At 49.3% G+C, this 20,017-nt stretch overlaps 1 protein-coding gene and 1 pseudogene across 1 annotated transcript; both read left to right on the plus strand.

Moving 5' to 3' along the window:
- Window positions 1-509: 509 nt before the first annotated feature.
- LOC140395114 (actin, cytoplasmic 1 pseudogene) lies at window positions 510-1,875 on the plus strand (annotated as a pseudogene).
- Window positions 1,876-16,674: 14,799 nt separating this feature from the next.
- Window positions 16,675-18,257, plus strand: LOC140395115 (actin-5-like). Its single transcript, XM_072482561.1, has one exon. The coding sequence runs from the start codon at window positions 16,735-16,737 to the stop codon at window positions 17,968-17,970; it is 1,236 nt and encodes a 411-aa protein (XP_072338662.1). The 5' UTR covers window positions 16,675-16,734; the 3' UTR covers window positions 17,971-18,257.
- The last annotated feature ends 1,760 nt before the right edge of the window (window positions 18,258-20,017 follow it).

Below are 20,017 nucleotides of genomic sequence, written 5' to 3' on the forward strand. Positions count from 1 at the left end.
GTGCCTTTTACCTCCCACCTACAACAACCCCCCCCCCCCCCCCCCCGCCCCACCACCACCACCACCAACTCACACACACACACCACGCCCTGTCACCTAATTCTCTAAAAGTATTCCTTGGGCAAGTCATTGAACCACGGATAAATATCGCTTCTGAAGGGAAGGAGCAATTCAATGTAAAATGAAGTGTCAGTTACATCAGTCATTTTCACAGTCAGGGTCACTTTGGAGGATGGCTGATTGGTAAAAATGGGCCCCTGGGCAAAAAAAAGTTTGAAAACCACGAGTTACAGGAGTGAGTGGGCACTCTGCTCCATCAATGTCTCTTTCTGAGAGCCGGGGCTTGAGGCTAATCATTGTGCCAGGTTACTTCTCTGAGATATTTTTGGTGAATAGAATGGGGAGAGTTGCTTAAAATTGCCAAACAAAACGCACATCCGCCAACGTCACAATTAATAGAGAGTTGGACTTTGTGATGTATCACTTTGGTGAGAGAGACTCCAAAGGTTTCATTCGCGTTCATTCTCTTGGTCGAGGGACAGAAATGTTGAAGAAATGCAGGAGGTCTCCCATTTGCATTCTGGACAAGCACAAGAAGGTGTCCGAACGTCTCCCAGTGAATGGGACGGATCAGGACAGGAGGCCAGGAGAGCAGGTTCAACCAGAGGTCAATTACAGTTGCTTCACTCTGAAGACGGGGGCGCTGGTGGTTGACATGGGATCCGGCGTTTGCAAAGTGGGATTCGCGGGCCAGCCCAGGCCTGACTCTGTGGTGGGCTCCATCCTGGGCTACCCGAGGGGCAAGAGCAAACGCAGTACCGTCGCGGTGGGCAGGATGGTGTCAACCGAGCCCGACCTCAAACTGGTGCGGCCCACCCGCCAGGGGATCATCGTGGACTGGGCGGCGGCCGAGGAGCTCCTGCGCCACGTCTTCTACGAGGATCTGAAGGTTTCACCCGAGGAACGCGCGGTGCTGATCTCGGACCCCCCTCTCAGCCCCACCACCAACCGGGAGCAGATCGCCGAACTTCTGTTCGAGCGCTTCAATGTGCCCGCCATGTACATCTCCTACCAGTCAGTGCTGGCTGTGTATTCCTATGGCAAAACCACCGGCCTGGTGGTGGATTCTGGTGACGGTGTGACCCATTCTGTCCCTGTTCACGAAGGCTACAACCTGCCCGATGGCATCAGCCGCATCGACCTGGGCGGCCACGACCTCACCACCTACTTAATAAAGCTGCTGAGTGAGGCGGGCAACGCCTTTCACGAGAAAGGCAGGTACATCGTGGAGGACATCAAGCAGAAATGTTGTTATGTGGCCGTCGACTGCCCCGGCGACGAGGCCACCCGCCTTGTAAATTATGAGCTGCCTGATGGTCATGTCATCACCGTGGGGACTGAAAGGTTTACCTGCCCAGAAGCTCTGTTCAATCCATCGGCCATGGGGTCAAACCAGGAAGGCATTCACATCATGACCTCCAACAGTTTGAAAAAGGTTCAGCCCCAGGTTAGGCAGCTCATGTACGACAATGTCCTGTTGAGTGGAGGCTCGACTTTATTCAGGGGCTTCAATGTCCGTTTCTGCAAAGAGATTTTCCCCTTAGCCCCCGATGATCTTAAAACCAAAATCCACGCCTTGCCCGAGAGGAAGTTTGCCGTCTGGATTGGAGGCTCCATTCTGGCCTCACTACATGCCTTTCAGTCCATGTGGATTCATCAGGCAGATTATACAGAGCACGGTCCATTGATTGTGCATCGTAGGTGCTGCTGAGACCTACTTATTCTCCTTTGACCTATTTTAGTTGCAGAGAATATTAAACAGTTTAATTTCGTTCTGTCATTTTGTGTAAAGGTGATAATAAAGGGTTAGTGTATCAGCTTTGTTGGAGTATTATTTTTCCCATCAAATGTTCACAGCAACTAATGCCAATTTCAAATCTCTTCTTTCACAAAGTATAGCCAGCTTCCAGATTACTGGAACCTTTAAAATACCTTATTAGAAATTTGTTTAAGGAACCAAATCGTCAAAGAAATTCACATTTGTAAAAAAAAACATATGGAGAGCTTGCTTTGTCTTATTGTTGAATTTGGGACCTTCCCAATGTTTCAATGCCCTGGTCTGGCATTCAAAGAAAGGTGACACTCAAAATTGGGTTGGTAACCGAGGAGTTCCATCAAATTTGGCGGTGCACCCAGCTTTATTTCAAAAGTGGCTGACTATTGTGTGGCCCTGCAGTACACAATTGTTACTATGGAAATCAAGATCCTGTGATGTTTATAGGATCATGGTTGCTATTTTATAAAGGAATTAAATGAACAGTTCCATTGTTGATGAACAACAAGTTCACCAAAGGTAAGTCTTGAATTATTTTCATGAATTTTGATGAAGCAAGAGTGTACCTCCAGGCCTCACAAAAATAATCTGGGCCCCATGTTCCCCACCTTTGTGATTGCAAACACCACTCCACAGCAATTTATCTTATTGGCAGAAGCCCCAGGTGACTTTTATTTTTTCATGGGATATGGTCATCCCTGCCAAAGCATTTGCTGCCCTTCCTAATTATTAAAATATAATCCCTACTGTGGAAAAGGAAACCGTTTGACCCATCAGATTGGCACCGACCCTCTAAAAGAGCACTCGACTCACGTTCACTCCCCCACCCAACTGCCCTCTACTCATCCTAACCGGTGCATCACTGGACATCAAGGGGAAATTGATCATGGCCAGTCCACCTAACCTGCAGTCTTTGGAGGAAACTGGAGCATCCGGAGCAAACCCATGCAGACACCGGGAGGACGTGCAAACTCCACACAGTCACCCAAGGCCGGAATCAAACACCACTCCTTGGTGCTGTGAGGCAACAGTGCAAACTGCTGTGCCACCGTGCCTGCCAATATTCATGGAATCATAGAATCATTTCTTTCAGAAGGAGACCACTTGGCCCATCGAGTCTGTACCGACCCACCTAAAGAGCCTACCAAGGCATACTTCCCCACCTTATCCCCATCTAACTTTTAGACATTAAGGAGCAATTTAACATGGCCAATCCACGTAACCTGCACATCTTTGGACTGTGGGAGGAAACTGAAGAACCCAGAGGAAATCCAGATAGACACAGGGAGAACATGCAAACTCCAAACCGACAATCACCCAAGGTCACAATCGAACCTGGATCCCTGGCACTGTGAGACAGCAGTGCTAACCACTGTGCCACCCTAAACTGAACATATCAGAGGGCAGTTAAGCGTCAGCCACATTGCTGTGGGTCTGGAGTCATATGTCGGCCAGACCAGGTAAGGACAACAGGTTTTTTTCTTTGAAAGGACGATAGTGAACCAAATGGGTCTTTACGACAATCGACAAAGGTTTCATGGTCACCATTACTGAGACAAGCTTTATAATTCCAGATTTATTAATTGAGTTCAAATTCCACTGTCTCCCCAAAACTTCCAGTTTTCAATCTGGCGAGCTGCCTGCCTGACGACCTGCAACACATTTGCCGAATTATATGGAGCAGGAGCCTCAGAATGAAGAAGGCCACTTCAATGTCCAAATAGTTGGCCAACAGTCAGTCAGCTGCCTAAAAACCAGAATCTAGTTTACACTGCTCACTCTACTCATCTAGTATTTTAATATTATGCAAATTAGGGGAGATCTCATATTGAGTTTGGAGCAACAACTCCTATCTATCTAATACCTTTAAAGTAGTGAAATATCCCAAAGTGCTTCAGAGAAGCATTATCAGACAGAATCTGACACCGAGCCACATTTGCACATAGAAGGACAGGTAGGTGGCCAATAACTTGCTCAAAGACAGATTTTAAAAGGTGTTTAAAGGAAGGGACAACTGGAGAGTAGCAGAGAATTTTAGAGTGAGAATTCAAAGCTTTAAATCTAGATAACTGGTGGGCCGATGTAAGTCGGACCTGCATAAAAGGTGCCAGAATTGGAAGAAAATGGAGGTTGCAGAAGATGGTAGGGGTGAAAGAGGTTTCATAAAATGGGGTGGGATGAGGACCTGGAGAGATTTGAACACAAGGATGGGAATTTTAAATTAGAGGTGTTGGTGAACCTGGAGTCAATATAGATAAGCAAGCATTAGGGTAATGAATGAACAGGGCATCGTGTGAGTTAGAATTCAGGCAGCAGTCTTTTAGATGAGCAGTAGATTAAGGAAGGCTAACGTGAGGCGAGGCTGGAGGGCAATGGAATAACCAAGTCCAGCGGTAACCAAGGTAAGGATAAAGGTTTCAAGTCAGATGGACGGAGGCAGCAATGGAGAGAGATGATATTAAAGAGGTGAAAATAGTCAATGTTGGCAATGGAGAGGTTATGTAACCAAAAGCCAATCTCAGGATCAAGTAGGTATTAGGGCTTTGGACTTTCCAGGATTAAATTGAAGCATATTTCTACAAATCTAAAACGAGGTATCTTCATTGTGAAAAACCTAATATAATGGAGGTGTTAAGGGAGGCAGTGGAGAGACAGGGATTGGTGTTGTCCACATACATGTGGAATTTGGCATGTTTTTGGACTGATGTCACCGAGAAGCAGCATGTAAAAGAGAAATGGCAAGGACCATGGAATATCCTTGGGGATTTCAGAGGTAATTATGCAGAAGTTAAATAGAACTTTTCCGGCTCAATATGCCCATTGTATCGAGATCAAAGATTAACAAGACATCAAGACATTTTAGGTATAGGCTAGGTACATTCCATCACGGATAGAACATAGAACAGCACAGAACAGGCCCTTCGGCCCTCGATGTTGTGCCGAACCTTGTCCGAAACCAAGATCAAGCTATCCCACTCCCTGTCATTCTGGTGTGCTCCATGCGCCTATCCAATAACCGTTTGAAAGTTCCTAAAGTATCCGACTCCACATAACAGCAGGCAGTCCATTCCACACCCCAGCCACTCTCTGAGTAAAGAACCTACCTCGGACATCCCTCCTATATCTCCCACCCTGAACCTTATAGTTATGTCCCCTTGTAATAGCTACATCCACCCGAGGAAATAGTCTTTGAACGTCCACTGTTTCAATCCCCCTCATCATCTTATAAACCTCTATAAAGTCGCCTCTCATCCTCCTCCGCTCCAAAGAGAAAAGCCCGAGCTCCCTCAACCTTTTCTCATAAGACCTATCCTGCAAACCAGGCAGCATCCTGGTAAATCAACTTTGCACCCTTTCCAATGCTTCCACATCCTTCCTATAGTGAGGTGACCAGAACTGACACATAATACTCCAAATGTGGTCTCACCAGGGTCATGTACAGTTGCAGCATAACCCCACGGCTCTTAAACTCAAACCCCCTGTTTATAAAGGCTAACATACTATAAGCCTTCTTCACGGCTCTATCCACTTGAGTGACAACCTTCAGAGATCTGTAGACATAAACCCCAAGATCTTTCTGTTCCTCCACATTCCCCAGAACCCTGCCGTTGACCCTGTAATCCGCATTCAAGTTTTTTCTACCAAAATGAATCACCTCGCACTTATCAGGGTTAAACTCCATCTGCCACTTTTCGGCCCAGCTCTGCATCCTATCAATGTCTCTTTGCAGCCTACAACAGCCCTCCACCTCATCCACTACTCCACCAATCTTGGTGTCATCAGCAAATTTACTGACCCACCCTTCAGCCCCCTCCTCCAAGTCATTGATAAAAATCACAAATAGCAGAGGACCCAGCACTGGTCCCTGTGGTACATCTCTGGTAACTGGTCTCCAGTCTGAAAATTTTCCATCCACCACCACCCTCTGTCTTCTATGTCATAACCAGTTACTTATCCAATTGGCCAAATTTCCCTCTATCCCACACATCCTTACTTTCTTCATAAGCCGACCATGGGGAACCTTATCAAATGCCTTACTAAAATCCATGTATACAACATCACAACTGCTCTACCTTCATCTACACACTTAGTTACCTCCCCAAAGAATTCAATCAAATTTGTGAGGCAAATCACGAATCCGTGTTGGCTATCCAGGATTAAGCTGCATCTTTCCAAATGGTCATAAATCCTATCCTTGAGGACCTTTTCCATTAACTTACTGACCACCGAAGTAAGACTAACCGGCCTATAATTACCAGGGTCATTCCTATTCCCTTTCTTGAACAGAGGAACAACATTCGCCACTCTCCAGTCCTCTGGCACTATCCCCGAGGACAGTGAGGACCCAAAGATCAAAGGCTCGCAAATCTCATCCCTTGTCTCCCAAAGACTCCTTGGATATATCCCATCTGGCCCGGGGACTTGTCAACCCTAAGGTTTTTCAAAATTGCTAAAACATCCTTCCTCAGAACATCTACCTCCTCCAGCCTACCCATCTGTATCACATTCTCATCCTCAAAAACATGGCCCCTCTCCTTGGTGAACACTGAAGAAAAGCATTAATTCTCGCCCCTCCTATTTCTTCTGACTCCATGCACAAGTTTCCACTAATGTCCTTGACCGGCCCTAACCTCACCCTGGTCATTCTTTTATTTCTCACATAAGAGTAAAAAGCCTTGGGGTTTTCCTTGATCCGACCCGCCAAGGACTTCTCATGCCCCCTCCTAGCTCTCCGAAGCCCTTTTGTTAGCTCATTCCTTGCTAACTTGTAACCTTGAAGTGACCCAACTGAACCTTGTTTTCTCATCCTTACACACGCTTCCTTTTTCCTCTTGACAAGACATTCAACTTCTTTTGTGAACCATGGTTCCCTCACACGGCCATTTCCTCTCTGCCTGACAGAGACATACCTATCAAGGACACGCAGTATTTGTTCCTTGAACAAGCTCCACTTTTCATTTGTGCCGTTCCCTGACAGTTTCTGTTCCCATCTTATGCTCCCTAATTCTTGCCTAATCGCGCCATGATTACCCCTCTCCCAATTATAAACCTTGCCCTGCCATAAACATTTCCATTGCAATAGTGAAAGACACCGAATTGTGGTCGCTATCTCCAAAGTGCTCTCCCACAAACAAATCTAACACTGGGCCCGGTTCATTACCCAGTACCAAATCCAAAGTGGCCCCCCCTCTTGTCGGCCTATCCACATATTGTGTCAGGAAACCCTCCTGCACACACTGTACAAAAACTGCCCCATCCGAACTGTTCGACCTATAGAGGTTCCAATCAATATTTGGAAAGTTAAAGTCACCCATGACAACTACCCTGAACCCTCCATACCTATCCATAATCTGTTTTTCAATTTCTTCCTCCACATCTCTATTACTATTTGGGGGCCTATACAATACTCCTAACAACGTGACCGCTCCTTTCCTATTTCTAACTTCGGCCCATATTACCTCAGTAGGCAGATGTCCTTCGAACTGCCTTTCTGCAGCCGTTAAACTATCCTTGATTAACAATGCTACTCCTCCACCTCTTTTACCACGTTCCCTACTCTTGCTGAAACATCTATACCCCAGAATTTCCAACAACCATTCCTGTCCCTATTCTAACCATGTCTCCGTAATGGCCACAACATCGTAGTCCCAAGTACCAATCCACGCTCCAAGTTAACCTACTGTATTCCGGATGCTCCTTGCATTGAAGTAGACACACCTCAACCCACCTTTCTGTCTGCCGGTACACTCCTGCAACCTTGATACCCTCCTCAGTACCTCACTACTCTCAACACTGGCTTCTGGACTACAGCTTGTTTTCTCATCCCCCAGACAAATTAGTTTAAACCCCCCCCCCCCCCGAAGAGCTGTAGCAAATGTCCCTCCCAGGATATTGGTGCCCCTCTGGTTCAGGTGCAAACCGTCCTGTCTGTACAGGTCCCACCTTCCCCAGAATGTGCTCTAATTATCTACATAACTGAAACCCTCCCTCCTACACCACATGTTTATGTGCACTCTCTCCCTGTTCCTCACCTCGCTAGCACGTTGCACTGGCAACAAACCAGAAATGACAACATGGTTTGTCCTGGCTCTCAGCTTCCACCCTAGCTCCCTACATTCCTGTTTTAAATCCCCATCCCTTCACTTACCTATGTCGTTGGTACCGATGTGTACCATGACTTGTGACTGTTCCCCCTCCCCCTTCAGGATTCTGAAATCGCGGTCCGAGATGTCACGGGCCCTGGCACCCGGGAGGCAACATACCATCCGTGAGTCTCTTTCGTTGCCACAGAACCGTCTATCTGTCCCTCTAACTATCGAATCCCCAATAACAATTGCTCTCCCTCCTTCCCTTCTGAGCCATAGGGACGGACTCAGTGCTGGAGATCCGTTCACCGTGGCTTACCCCTGGTTGGTCGTCCCCCTCAACAGTATCCAAAGCGGTATACTTGTTACTGAGGGGAACAACCACAGAGGATCCCTGCACTGACTGCTTCCTCCCAGCCCCTCTAACCGTCACCCATCTATCTTGATTGTTCGGAGTAACTACATCCCTGAAGCGACTATCTATGACCACCTCTGCCTCCCGAATGATCCGAAGTTCATCCAGCTCCAGCTCCAGCTCCCTAACGCGGTTTCTGAGGAGCTGGAGATGGCTGCACTTCCCACAGGTGAAATCAGCAGGGACACTGACGGCGTCCCTCACCTCAAATATTCTGCAGGAGGAACATTGCACTGCCTTACCTGCCATCCCCTCTAGATAACACAAGAAAAAGAAAGAAAGAGCTTACCAGTTAATCACTCTGCCCCTCAGGTTAGAGGAGGTGGAAGGCTGGGGGACACTACAAGTGTATTGTCTAGGGTTTAGGAACCGCCCAACTTAAATACAGGTAAAAATAAAACACTTAACCAGCAACCACTGTGTCCCGCACGAGAACATCAATCAACTGTTATGGGCCCGCACAAACAATTTAAATCTTTACTACTTACCCAGCAGTCACTCTGTCCTCACTCCGACCGGATTCAGCTGGAAACTCCCAACAGTAAGTTTTAAAAAAAATTTACTCCCCTTCTCAGCAAGCACTCACTCAGCAACCACTGCGACCCGCACGCGAACACCTCAGGGAAAAGAAAAACTACTTACCAGTCACCAGCCAATCACTTCCCTGCAGGCTGTGACATCACGGTTCAACTTCTTTCTACTTCTACCTAACTCGAGTCTCCCTCTTGATCATTACTCGGCTGGGATCCTTACAGTGATTTTTCTGGGGGGTTAGAGGAGGAGGTAGGGAGGGAATCATTGAAGAAGTGTTTGGGGTTTAACTGTCACTTGACAACAGCTCCTCCACAAACCACCTTCTAGATACAGTGACCGCCATGCACTGATGCAAATTGTCCCCGCAACAGCCAATCAGCATCTCCGCTCTGCTTCCCTCTGCTGGATGCTTGCCTTCACTTGAACACGAAGGGTGTCTTGCTCAGGTACACGTTCTGGATACAGTGACCGCAATGCACTGATGCAAATTTCCCCGCAACAGCCAATCAGCAGCTCCGCTCTGCTGCCCTCTGCTGGATGGTTGCCTTCACTTGAACACGAAGGGTGTCTTGCTCAGGTACAGATCTGGATACAGTGACCACAATGCACTGATGCAAATTTTCCCCGCAACAGTCAATCAGCAGCTCCGCTCTGCTGCCCTCTGCTGGATCTATCATCTGAGACAGAGTGACGTGAACATATCAATGAGTATGAGTTGATCAAAGAGAATCTGCGTGGATCTGAAGAGGTTAGAACGTATCTGGCTGATCCAGTTCTTATTTTTGTTTTGGCAACTACTGGCATGGTGGATTGGAGAGTATAAATGGATGTTCCCTATGTCAAATTACCAGAGCAATTTAATAAGGTTCTTTAATAAGGTATCTTTATTTCCACTTAAATACGAGTTAAGTGAACACTTGACACATGCCAAGTTGATTCCCGTGGGTGGGTGAGTCATGCAGCATGTGGGGGTCATTGCCAAACATCTCAATCACACCTTGATGCTTGGACACTGTTCTTGACCACTACGGGAGGTGCCACCACACATGCAACACCCGAACACCCAGGGATGAGACCCAGCTCTGGGGATATGTCCATGGCTGGAGGGTGGGTGAGCGCCACGGGGGGGGGGGGGATGCCAGGAGAGACTGGCAAAGGGTCAGAGGGTCGGCCCGCATTGCGGAGAAAAGTGACCGTAGCATCATAATCGTGAGCAAAAAGTTGTTTAATGTGCTGTACAAAACCCCACTCCCGGTGGTGCCGTGCCCCCAATCCCCTCAGCCCCCAACCCCTCCCCCTCCCCCATACCCCGGTGCCCTCAGTGATCCTCAACGTGCCTGGCCCTCCTAGCTCTACCACTACGTCTTGGTGTTTCCCCAGGATACACATCAGAGGTGGGGGCAACCAGCTACTTACCTGGTCCCGTGGCCCTCAATGCCCCTGGCGGGCATCCTCCAGGGGCTCTGGGGCCAGAGGGCCCCGCTTACTCGTTGGCGGCATGTGCACAGCGGTGCCACTCTGTCTCGTGTTCTGACTGCGAGACACAACCTCATCAGAGGGGTGGAACTCGAGAGAACTGATGCTCACCGTCGCCACGCCATGGGACGGGTCTGGGTTGGCACCCAGCACCTCATCCTCCTGATTAGTGCCCATAGGGCCCTGGGGTTCACCTTGGGATGGAGTGGCAGCAAGTTCGAGCACCGGCTGCCTCTGCACCATCTGGCTCTGCCAGCCCTGGCGGTTCTCCATAGTCCGCACTATCCTGTCGACACCCTCGGTGATGCTCTTCAGTGATTGGGACATGCTTTGCAATGCCTCAGTCATGCCCACCTGCGACAGGGACAAGCTTCGCAGCGCCTCGCCCATGCCTATCTGAGAGCAGGACATGTCCGGCAGAACCTGATCAAGGTCGGCCTGGTTCTGGGTGACATCCCCCAAAAAGGCAGTCATTCTGCCAAGACCCTCGGCCATGGCCGTCACCAACTGCGCAACGCCTTGGACACCTTCACTCATAGTGCCGACATCATGCGCTCGGCTCTCCACTGCGGTCCCAACCTTAGTGGTGTTAGCCTCAGTGTCACTCAATGCTGGCGCCATCTCCTGCACCCGTCGCCTCTGGGACTCCTCCAAGCTGCTATGGATCTGCTGGAGTGACGCTGCCATCTCCCTCTGAACATCCCGACTGTTATCTATCGTCTCCATCAGCTCCGGGCAACCCACTTCCAGCATCAAGCCGGGACCCAGCTGGGTCCTGGGATCCAGCAGCCCCCCGACTGCTGTCTCATCTTGGGGTTTCACCCGCCAGCTGATGTACATCAACAGCAGTGTGGTGTTCACCAGATTGTGCCCCGAAGCCGGACAACTAACCTGCCCCACCGAGGTGCATGCATTTGTGCTGTTGGACGGTGGGGATGACAGCTGTGCCACGTCCACGGTTGCATCTTCGGAGCTCCCATCCGGAGTGTTCTCCTCGGAGTCAGCAGTAGGGGCCCCCGGGATTGGCCGGCGCCGTCAGCTGGAGGACCTGTGGGAGATTGGACATGTGGTCAGTGGGAGGGATTGGTCAGTCAGTAAGGCAATCAGTACTCACGTTTGTCAGGACCCCGGGTTGAGCCCGGAGGTTCCTCATCTCTGCGGCATCTGGCAGCCTCTGTGTGGGTGACCGATCTGCCCCCCGTCACCGCCAGGGTCCGCCCCTCGAAGGAGGTGATGATTCGTATGTCTGGTACGCTTCTGGCGGTCTAGGCCCTCTCCTGCCGATTGTGGGAGAGCTTTATCTGTGGAGACAAAAAGAGGGCATCGTTAGCCACACGCATGGTTCAGTGGTGGAAGAGGGGGTCTGAAGGTGGGGTTGGGGGGGAATGGGGGAGGGAGGGCTGGGGGTCACTTGGAGAGTTGGGGGGTGGATGCTCCCTTGGGGGGTGGGGCGCGTTGGTGCCTACTCACTCGTGCTGCCCAGTGTAGGTCGTTGACCTTCTTCCTGCACTGGTGGTCAGTCCTCTTGGTCATACTGTTCGAACTAATGTCGGCCACCACCTCATCCCAGTCAGCACTGGCTGCCTTGTGGCTCGCCCTCCAGGACCCCTGGGGGAACAGGACATCCCTCCTAGCCTCCACCATGACCAGGAGCTTCCCCAGGTCAGCTTGCCCGAATCTTGGGGCTGGTCGCCTCGGCTCCATTATTGCGAGCCATTATTGTGGCTGGGGTTGGCTAAATAAGTGCAGTTTAAATGCTGCTCAACCTTGTTAGCGGGGGGCTGGCGAGTCGTTATTTGCGGCGAGATGCACATGGGACCTCGTTAAGTGGATCACTTAACGTTGAATGGCGTTGCCAGTTCCGCTGGACCGAGCGCTGGGAAGCTCACGGCAATTTCTGCTCGCTACCACTCTCAGACATTTTTCCGAAGAATCATGCCCAATGTTTTGACTTTTGCAAGCAAGAACTGCTTGGGTATGTTTATCTGCTGCAAACAGCTGAAGGGATGTGTGTTTGATGCAATCCGCCAGTAATTGGGGCATATGGATTTGATGGACCCCCATTTCAGCATCAAGCTTGCACATTGAGCTTGGGCCTGTCTAAGGGTTCCGTTAAGGCTAATCTTACAAGGCACCATTTTTCATTTGGTGAAAGCGCCAGATCGCTGGGGGTGGAAGCAAATGCATGAGCACCGGGAGAATACGATTTCATGCTGTCTGGCCGGTTAAGGGTCGGGTACATGAAACGCACTGACATTGCTTCAGAAAAAACTTTACCTATTGGACAATCTGATTGTGGCGATCATGCCCTTTCATCATTTGATGAAGTTTGACAGGTTAGTGATTCAAGCAGGTGATTGTAAGTAAAATTGCCTGAAGCCCTTCCTCCTGGTCAAAAGGGTCGAACCCAAGTCCCTCGCATACCTTCTATCCACCTCAAGAATCTCCTCTATCAATTTTTGCCGCTCTCCCTCTCTTACTTGTCCACCTTAGCCTTAAACAGGATCACCTCCCTCCTTACTATTGCCTTCGGACCCTCCCAAACCACCGCCTGCGAAACTTCTCCTGTGCAATTAAATCCCACATATTCCTCGAACACCGTCCCAATCTTATCACAAAAGCTCCGGTCCCTAACTACCAGTATCCATTCACCACCCCTCCTCTAGGCCACCCCCTTCTCCAGAATCACATCCACCCAATGCAGCCCGTGGTCTGAAATCAATATCGCTGAATACTCTGACGCTTTGATCCCAGCCAATAATGCCTTCCCACCATAAGAAAGTCTATTCTCGAGTATATTTTGGGTACCGGGGAGATAATTAATACTTGCGGCCCCTCGGGTGCAGGAACCTCCACCAGTCCACTCCTCCCATTTCTCTTGTGAACCCAGCCAGCGCCATCGCCCCCCTCCTTCCCCCGCCACCGACTGGGTCAGCGAGCATGACTGAGACCTGTCCATCCTCTGCTCTTGCACCATATTCCAATCCACCCCTATTATTAACTCGTGGGTGTCCAAACCCGGGATGGCACCCAGCACCCTCTTCGCAAACCCTGCATCATCCCAGTTGGGGCCATATGTGCTCGCCAGCGCCACCAGCCTGCCCACTAACGGCGCCGTAACAATCACATGCCTGCCCTCCTGATCCGCCACCACCTTCTCCATCTGAAATCTCACCTGTAGCATAATGGTTAGCACTGCTGCTTCACAGCGACAGGGTCTCAGGTTCGATTCCCCACTTGGGTCACTGTCTGTGCGGAGTCTGCACGTTCTCCCCGTGTCACCATAGGTTTCCTCCGGGTGCTCTGGTTTCCTCCCACAAGTTCCAAAAGATGTTTGGTAATTTGGACATTCAGAATTCTCCCTTAGTGCACTCGAACAGGCGCTGGAGTCTGGCAACCAGGGAATTTTCACAGTTACCATTGCAGTGTTAATGTAAGCCTACTTGTGATAATACAGATTATTATTGTACCCTCTTGCCCACCAATACCACTACTCCCCTCCCCCAAGTCCTGCTATCAAACCCCAAATGGACAACCTGACTCACCCAGCCCTTCCTGAGCCTCACCTGATCCTTCACCCTCAAATAGCTCGTCTGCAGCATCACCACATCAGCCTTAAGGCTCTTTAAATGCGCAAACATCCTCAACCTCTTCACCGTTCCCCCCAACCCTTTTCACGTTCCACGTTACTATTCTGACTGGGTGTCTCTCCACCTCCTCCCCCCTCCCCCACCACCCCTCCTAACTGCCATCATCATCACCCCGGGTCCTGCCCACTGGGCCTGACCCACCCCACCCCATTGTTGCAGTCAAACCTCTCTGCCCTCCCTGAATGCCCCCATCCACTTCCTCTTGAAAATACCTCTCCCAATATCGATCTCATCGCCCCACCTTTCACACCAACCCAAAAACCAAAGCCCCAACTGTTCCCCTCCCACATACAAAACAAATAAACATCCTGAAACAAGAAATGAGGCTGTGTTCAGCATTCCACCCAATTCCCTCAGTTGAGAACCAAACCCCAGTCCCATCTCTGTGGATGAAATCCGCAGTAATTTGCTTTTACCCAGTCCCATCTCTCATTTTAACCGCAGTTCTTCAGCCTTCACAAACACCTCCACCGTCTCAAAGTAGAAGTCCCTTGAGCTATAGGTCACCCTCAGCATCCCAGGTAGACCACCTTGAACGTCACACCATTACTGCAGAGTGCTGCCTTTACGCGACCAAAGGCTGCCCACCTTCTTACCAGCTCCTGGTATATACAAATACCAGCTCCTTCCCACTGCACCTCACGCCTTTGTTTTGCCCAATACAGGACCTTCTCCTTGTTATGGAATTTGTGAAAATAAATTATGACCGCCCTTGGCGGCTCATTTGTCTTCGGCTTGGGCCCGAGTGACCAATGAGCCCTGTCCAGTTAATACCGGGAGGGTTCTTCCCCCTCCCTCAACAACCCCGCCAACACCTTCACAAAGTATTCAGTCAGCCTCAGGCCCTCCATCCCCTTGGGCAAGCCCACATTTCTTAAATTCTGCCACCTCGATCTGTTCTCCAGGTCCTCCACCTTGGCTCTACGTCTTTTGTTGGCCTCCACCCCCCTCCACAGATCCTCACCCATCGAGGTGAACTGGTCACTATGTTGCGACAGAGCTTCCTCCACCCCCTTCAACTTCTCTCCTTGCTCCCGTATCTCATCCGATGTCTTCAACACCACCATCCTCACCAAGACCATTGCCTCCTCCACCAACTCCTTCATCGCTGCCATCATCTACTTACACATCACCTCCATGTATTTTGCGAACAGCCTCTCAACCTCTCCAGCCATCACTTTGGTTAAAGTCCCTACTTGCTCTTGAAAACACCTCTCCCAATATCGATCCCATCCCCCACCTTTCACAACTCCCAAGCCGGTCCAACCCAGTGACCCAGGCTCTGCCATCCTTCCCGCAACCGGGCTGACCCGTTCGCTCGAAGGCGAACTTTCGCTTGCCCTCTACTTCCGAGCAGCTTTTTTCTGGGTCTTCGGCGCACAGCGCTAAATCGCTGGCTTTTAAAGCAGACCAAGGCAGGCCAGCAGCAGGGTTCAATTCCCATACCAGCCTCCCAAACAGGTGCCGGAATGTGACGACTAGGGGCTTTTCACAGGAACTTCATTTGAAGCCTACTTGTGACAGTAAGCGATTTTCATTTCATTTTTTCATTCATTTTCTTCCTGCACCAGTCTATCCAAAAACTGTCCCTGAAACCGGGCATTTAACTCCAAAAACCAGAGCCTCGAGCAGAGGCCACTCAGCGGCGACTTCCACCTACATGCCGCCACCGGACGTCCACAGTGAAATTTAAAATAATCCAATTCAAGAATGTTATAAAATGAATAGCAGCTTTGCAATTTTAAGAGATTGACTATTTTGCAATAATTACAAAATGTTATTCGCACAGTGGTTAGCACTGCTGCTTCACAGCACCAGGGACCTGGGTTCAAATCCGGCCGTGGGTGACTGTGGGAAGTTTGCACTTTCTCCCGTTGTCTGCGAGGGTTTCCTCCGGGTGCGCTGGTTTCCTCCCACAGTCCAAAGATGTGGTTAGGTGGATTGGCCATGGTAAATTGTCCTTAGTGTTCAAAATTGCCCTTAGTGTTGGGTGGGGTTACTGGGTTATGGGGATAAGAGGGAGGTGTTGACCTTGGGTAGGGTGCTCTTTCCAAGAGCCAGTGAGACTCGATGGGCCGAATGGCCTCCTTCTGCACTGTAAATTCTATGATGATAATGTTAAATTGCCCTTAGTGTCCAAAGATGTGCAGGTTAGGTGGATTGACCGTGATAAATTGTCCCTTAGTATCCAAAGATGTGCAGATTGGGTGGGGTTGCATAGGTAGGGCGCGGGAGTGTGCCTGGGTGGGGTGCTCTTTCAGAGGGTCGGTTAGACTCGATGGGCCGAATGGCCTCCTTCTGCACTGTAGGGATTCCATGATTAAGAAAACAAATATCTGAAGTTAACATGACAGCCCAACAAGTTTGCATGTCACCATATGTAAGGCTGGTTTTAAATCTGCATGCAAGAAGCTCAAGGTTGTGGGTACATCTTTGAAGAGCATTGCTTTGTAAAGAGATGAAGGGAGCTTGGAGTTGATGTTTTAAAAATGCAGCCCACCCAATAAGTGTAACTCATTTCCAGATGTGTGACAGGAAAACTTTGCCAGAACGGCCTGCCTGAGCTGCAAAGTTACATCTCCGCGTCGTCATAATTGATTAAGTGAAATGTGACTGTGAGGTGCCGCCATGCCCTGGGCCCAGCGCCCCCAGCCCGGAGCTGTGACTAAACTGAGACCCCCCTCCTCCGGCCGCCAGACACGGCCCGCCTGCTCAGAGAGGCTGCAAGAGGCGAGGGAAATGTTGCAGAAGATCCAGCGGCCGCCGTCGCGCACCGTGGACAAGACGAAGATATCGAGGCCCCCGTCACTCTCCGGCACCACGAAGGATGTCAAAGCCAAGGAGAAGCCAGACTGCGAGCCCCAGCTGCCCAGGGTGGCGGTCATGAAGACGGGGGCGCTGGTGGTGGACATTGGCTCGGGCACCTGTAAGGTGGGCTACGCCGGCGACCCTCTCCCCCAGTCGCTCATCGGCTCGGTGGTGGGCTACCCGAGGGGCAAGAGCAAACGCAACACCGTCGCGGTGGGCAGAATGTCAAGCGAGCCCGACCTCAAACTGGTGCGGCCCACCCGCCAGGGGGTCATCGTGGACTGGGCGGCGGCCGAGGAGCTCCTGCGCCACGTCTTCTACGAGGATCTGAAGGTTTCGCCCGAGGAACGCGCGGTGCTGATCTCGGACCCCCCTCTCAGCCCCACCACCAACCGGGAGAAGATCGCCGAACTTCTGTTCGAGCGCTTCAATGTGCCCGCCATGTACATCTCCTACCAGTCAGTGCTGGCTGTGTATTCCTATGGCAAAACCACCGGCCTGGTGGTGGATTCTGGTGACGGTGTGACCCATTCTGTCCCTGTTCACGAAGGCTACAACCTGCCCGATAGCATCAGCCGCATCGACCTGGGCGGCCACGACCTCACCACCTACTTAATAAAGCTGCTGAGTGAGGCGGGCAACGCCTTTCACGAGAAAGGCAGGTACATCGTGGAGGACATCAAGCAGAAATGTTGTTATGTGGCCGTTGATCAGGACAAAGAGAGCACCCTGTCTGACCAAGAGTACCTGGTGGATTATGAGCTCCCTGATGGTCATGTCATCACCATTGGGAAGGAGAGGATGAAATGCCCAGAAGCTCTCTTCAAGCCACAAGTCTTGGGGTCAAACCAGGAAGGCATTCACACAATGACCATCAGAAGTTTAAAAAAGACCCAGCCCCACGTTCAGCAACTCATGTACGATAATGTCCTGTTGTGTGGGGGCTCGACCATGTTTGAGGGATTTTATTCTCGGTTTTGCAGGGAGATTTTTGCTCTGGTTCCCAAAGACACCAAAACCAATGTCCACGCCGTGCCCGAGAGGAAGTTTGCCGTCTGGATTGGCGGCTCCTTACTGGCCTCACTACATGCCTTCCAGTCCTTGTGGGTTCTCCAAGATGATTATAAAGAACGAGGCCCTTTCATTGTGCATCGCAGGTGCTACTGAGATTGGTTTGCTTTGTTGCTTTGCAGTGAGATTTGAAAAAGAGATGGTTAACTTGTGAAAAGATACAGAACTGCAGTGCTAGATACAAAATGTCAGTAAAGCCAATAAATAGTATTACAACTGTTATCAAAGCTGTGTTTTTTCATTTGAAAAGAAAACTTGACTTACCATTATGCCAACTTGAACATGGGTGCAAGTCTTCAAGACCGAACTAAATTGTGAAGAAAGCCTCTCTGGTCTTTATTGTCTTCATTCATTGACAACAGAATAAATAAATCAAACATCTAGTTGAGGTTGTTTTCTGTAATGAATGTGAACAAAGAGTTTTATTCCATGATTCAAAACTCCCCAACATGCACTGCATTAATTTCCCTTTGGCTTATGAACAAGTTTCAGAACCAAACTCCTGCCTAGGGTTTGATTTGCGGAAGCAGTAGATGACTATAACGAGTGTTCAACCTACACTGACCTGTCACTTAGCTTCCTCATTAGAGCCATCAACCTTACCCTTTGTATTTGTCTTTGTGTAAGGCCCATATTTGATGATCTACATTAAGCAGTAATGAGTAAGCTGGGTGTGTTTCAATGGAGTTTGATGTCTAGAGTGTGATTTTGGCTACAGAATGTCTGAATGCTGATAAGAAAAAGATGAGGCTGGGGGAATAACTGCTGCATGTCATTTCTTAGAGGCTGGGCATAAAAACACACAATCATAAATCCATGACAAAAACAGAAAATACTGGACAATCTCAGCAGGTCTGACAGCATCTGTGGAGAGAAAATGGGGGGCTAACTCTTCGAGTTTGGATGCCTCTTTGTCAAAGCTGACGTTTCAAATCTGGATGACTTTGTCCAAGCTGACAGAGTCATCTAGACTCCAAACGTTAGCTCCCTCTTCTCTTCACAGATGCTGTCAGACCTGCTGAGATTGTCCAGTATTTTCTGTTTTTGTCATGGATTTATGATTGTGTGTTTTTATGCCCAGTTGTAATTTTCTGTTTTTGTTTCAGGTTCCAACATCTGCAGTCATTTGTTTTTAGCATAAAACCATAGTTTGATGTCTAACTGCAACAAGCTGTAAAGGGGAATGTGCTTCACTTCCATAAAATCAGACAACGCTGGGAATGCACAGCAGGTCCCTGAAAGACACAAAGCTAATCATTCATTAGAACTGGGAAATTTTAGAGGTGTAAATGGTTTTCAGCAAGTACTGGGGCAGTAAAAGGATTGAGGAGCGGAATGAATAAAATAAAAAATCTGATCATGTGGAAGGCAGGAGAAATTAAATGACGAAAGGATTGCTGGTGGAAGGCATAATCGGATGGCAATAGAATAAAGGATGGATCTCGATGAGGTGTAAATGGCAAGTGCAGAAAAACTACCTCCAGCGTCTGTCCACAAAAGGAGTGGCTATGATTTGAGCTCCGTGCTGAGTCCAGTCTAATATTCGTATCATCCACCCGCTCTTCAAAACCCTAGTAACTAGCTTCACTTAAGTCCCGCGACATGAACATTTTCAGCACCAATGCACACCTCTGATAAAGCTGTTTGCCCCTTTTCCCTCGTCCCTTAATACATTCCAACTCTTTGAAGATCTAATTCCCTTTGCCTCTCCCATCAGTTTATCCTCAGGTTTATTGGCAGCCACCATAACCTTACCATCAATAGCATGTGTGGTTACAGTTCTGTCCGGAAACTGTATCCTTCATTTCATTGTTTAATTATAGCTATGACATTTGCTTGACTATTGACTGTTATGACTATTGAGGTATTTGGTTTTGCATGATTAGAAGGATTTTTTCCAGTACCTGATTGTTTGCTGACACGAGTCATTTCCTAACACATGATCAGTATATGCAATACACCTTTTTCCACTCCATACTGCTGGTTTCTAGACAATTCTGTCTTTTGCTGTAATAACCAGATCTGTTAAAACTGCTTGAGTCCTAATTCCACCTGTCTTTAAGGGTGCTAGCCCCTTAACAGTCGGTGAATTGGTCCAGGTGCAGCAGCAGTTTTGCTGCTGTAGAAGTCCACTAATCCTGTC

This window comes from Scyliorhinus torazame, chromosome 18 (assembly GCF_047496885.1).
Source record: "Scyliorhinus torazame isolate Kashiwa2021f chromosome 18, sScyTor2.1, whole genome shotgun sequence".
Taxonomy (NCBI): Eukaryota; Metazoa; Chordata; class Chondrichthyes; order Carcharhiniformes; family Scyliorhinidae; genus Scyliorhinus; species Scyliorhinus torazame.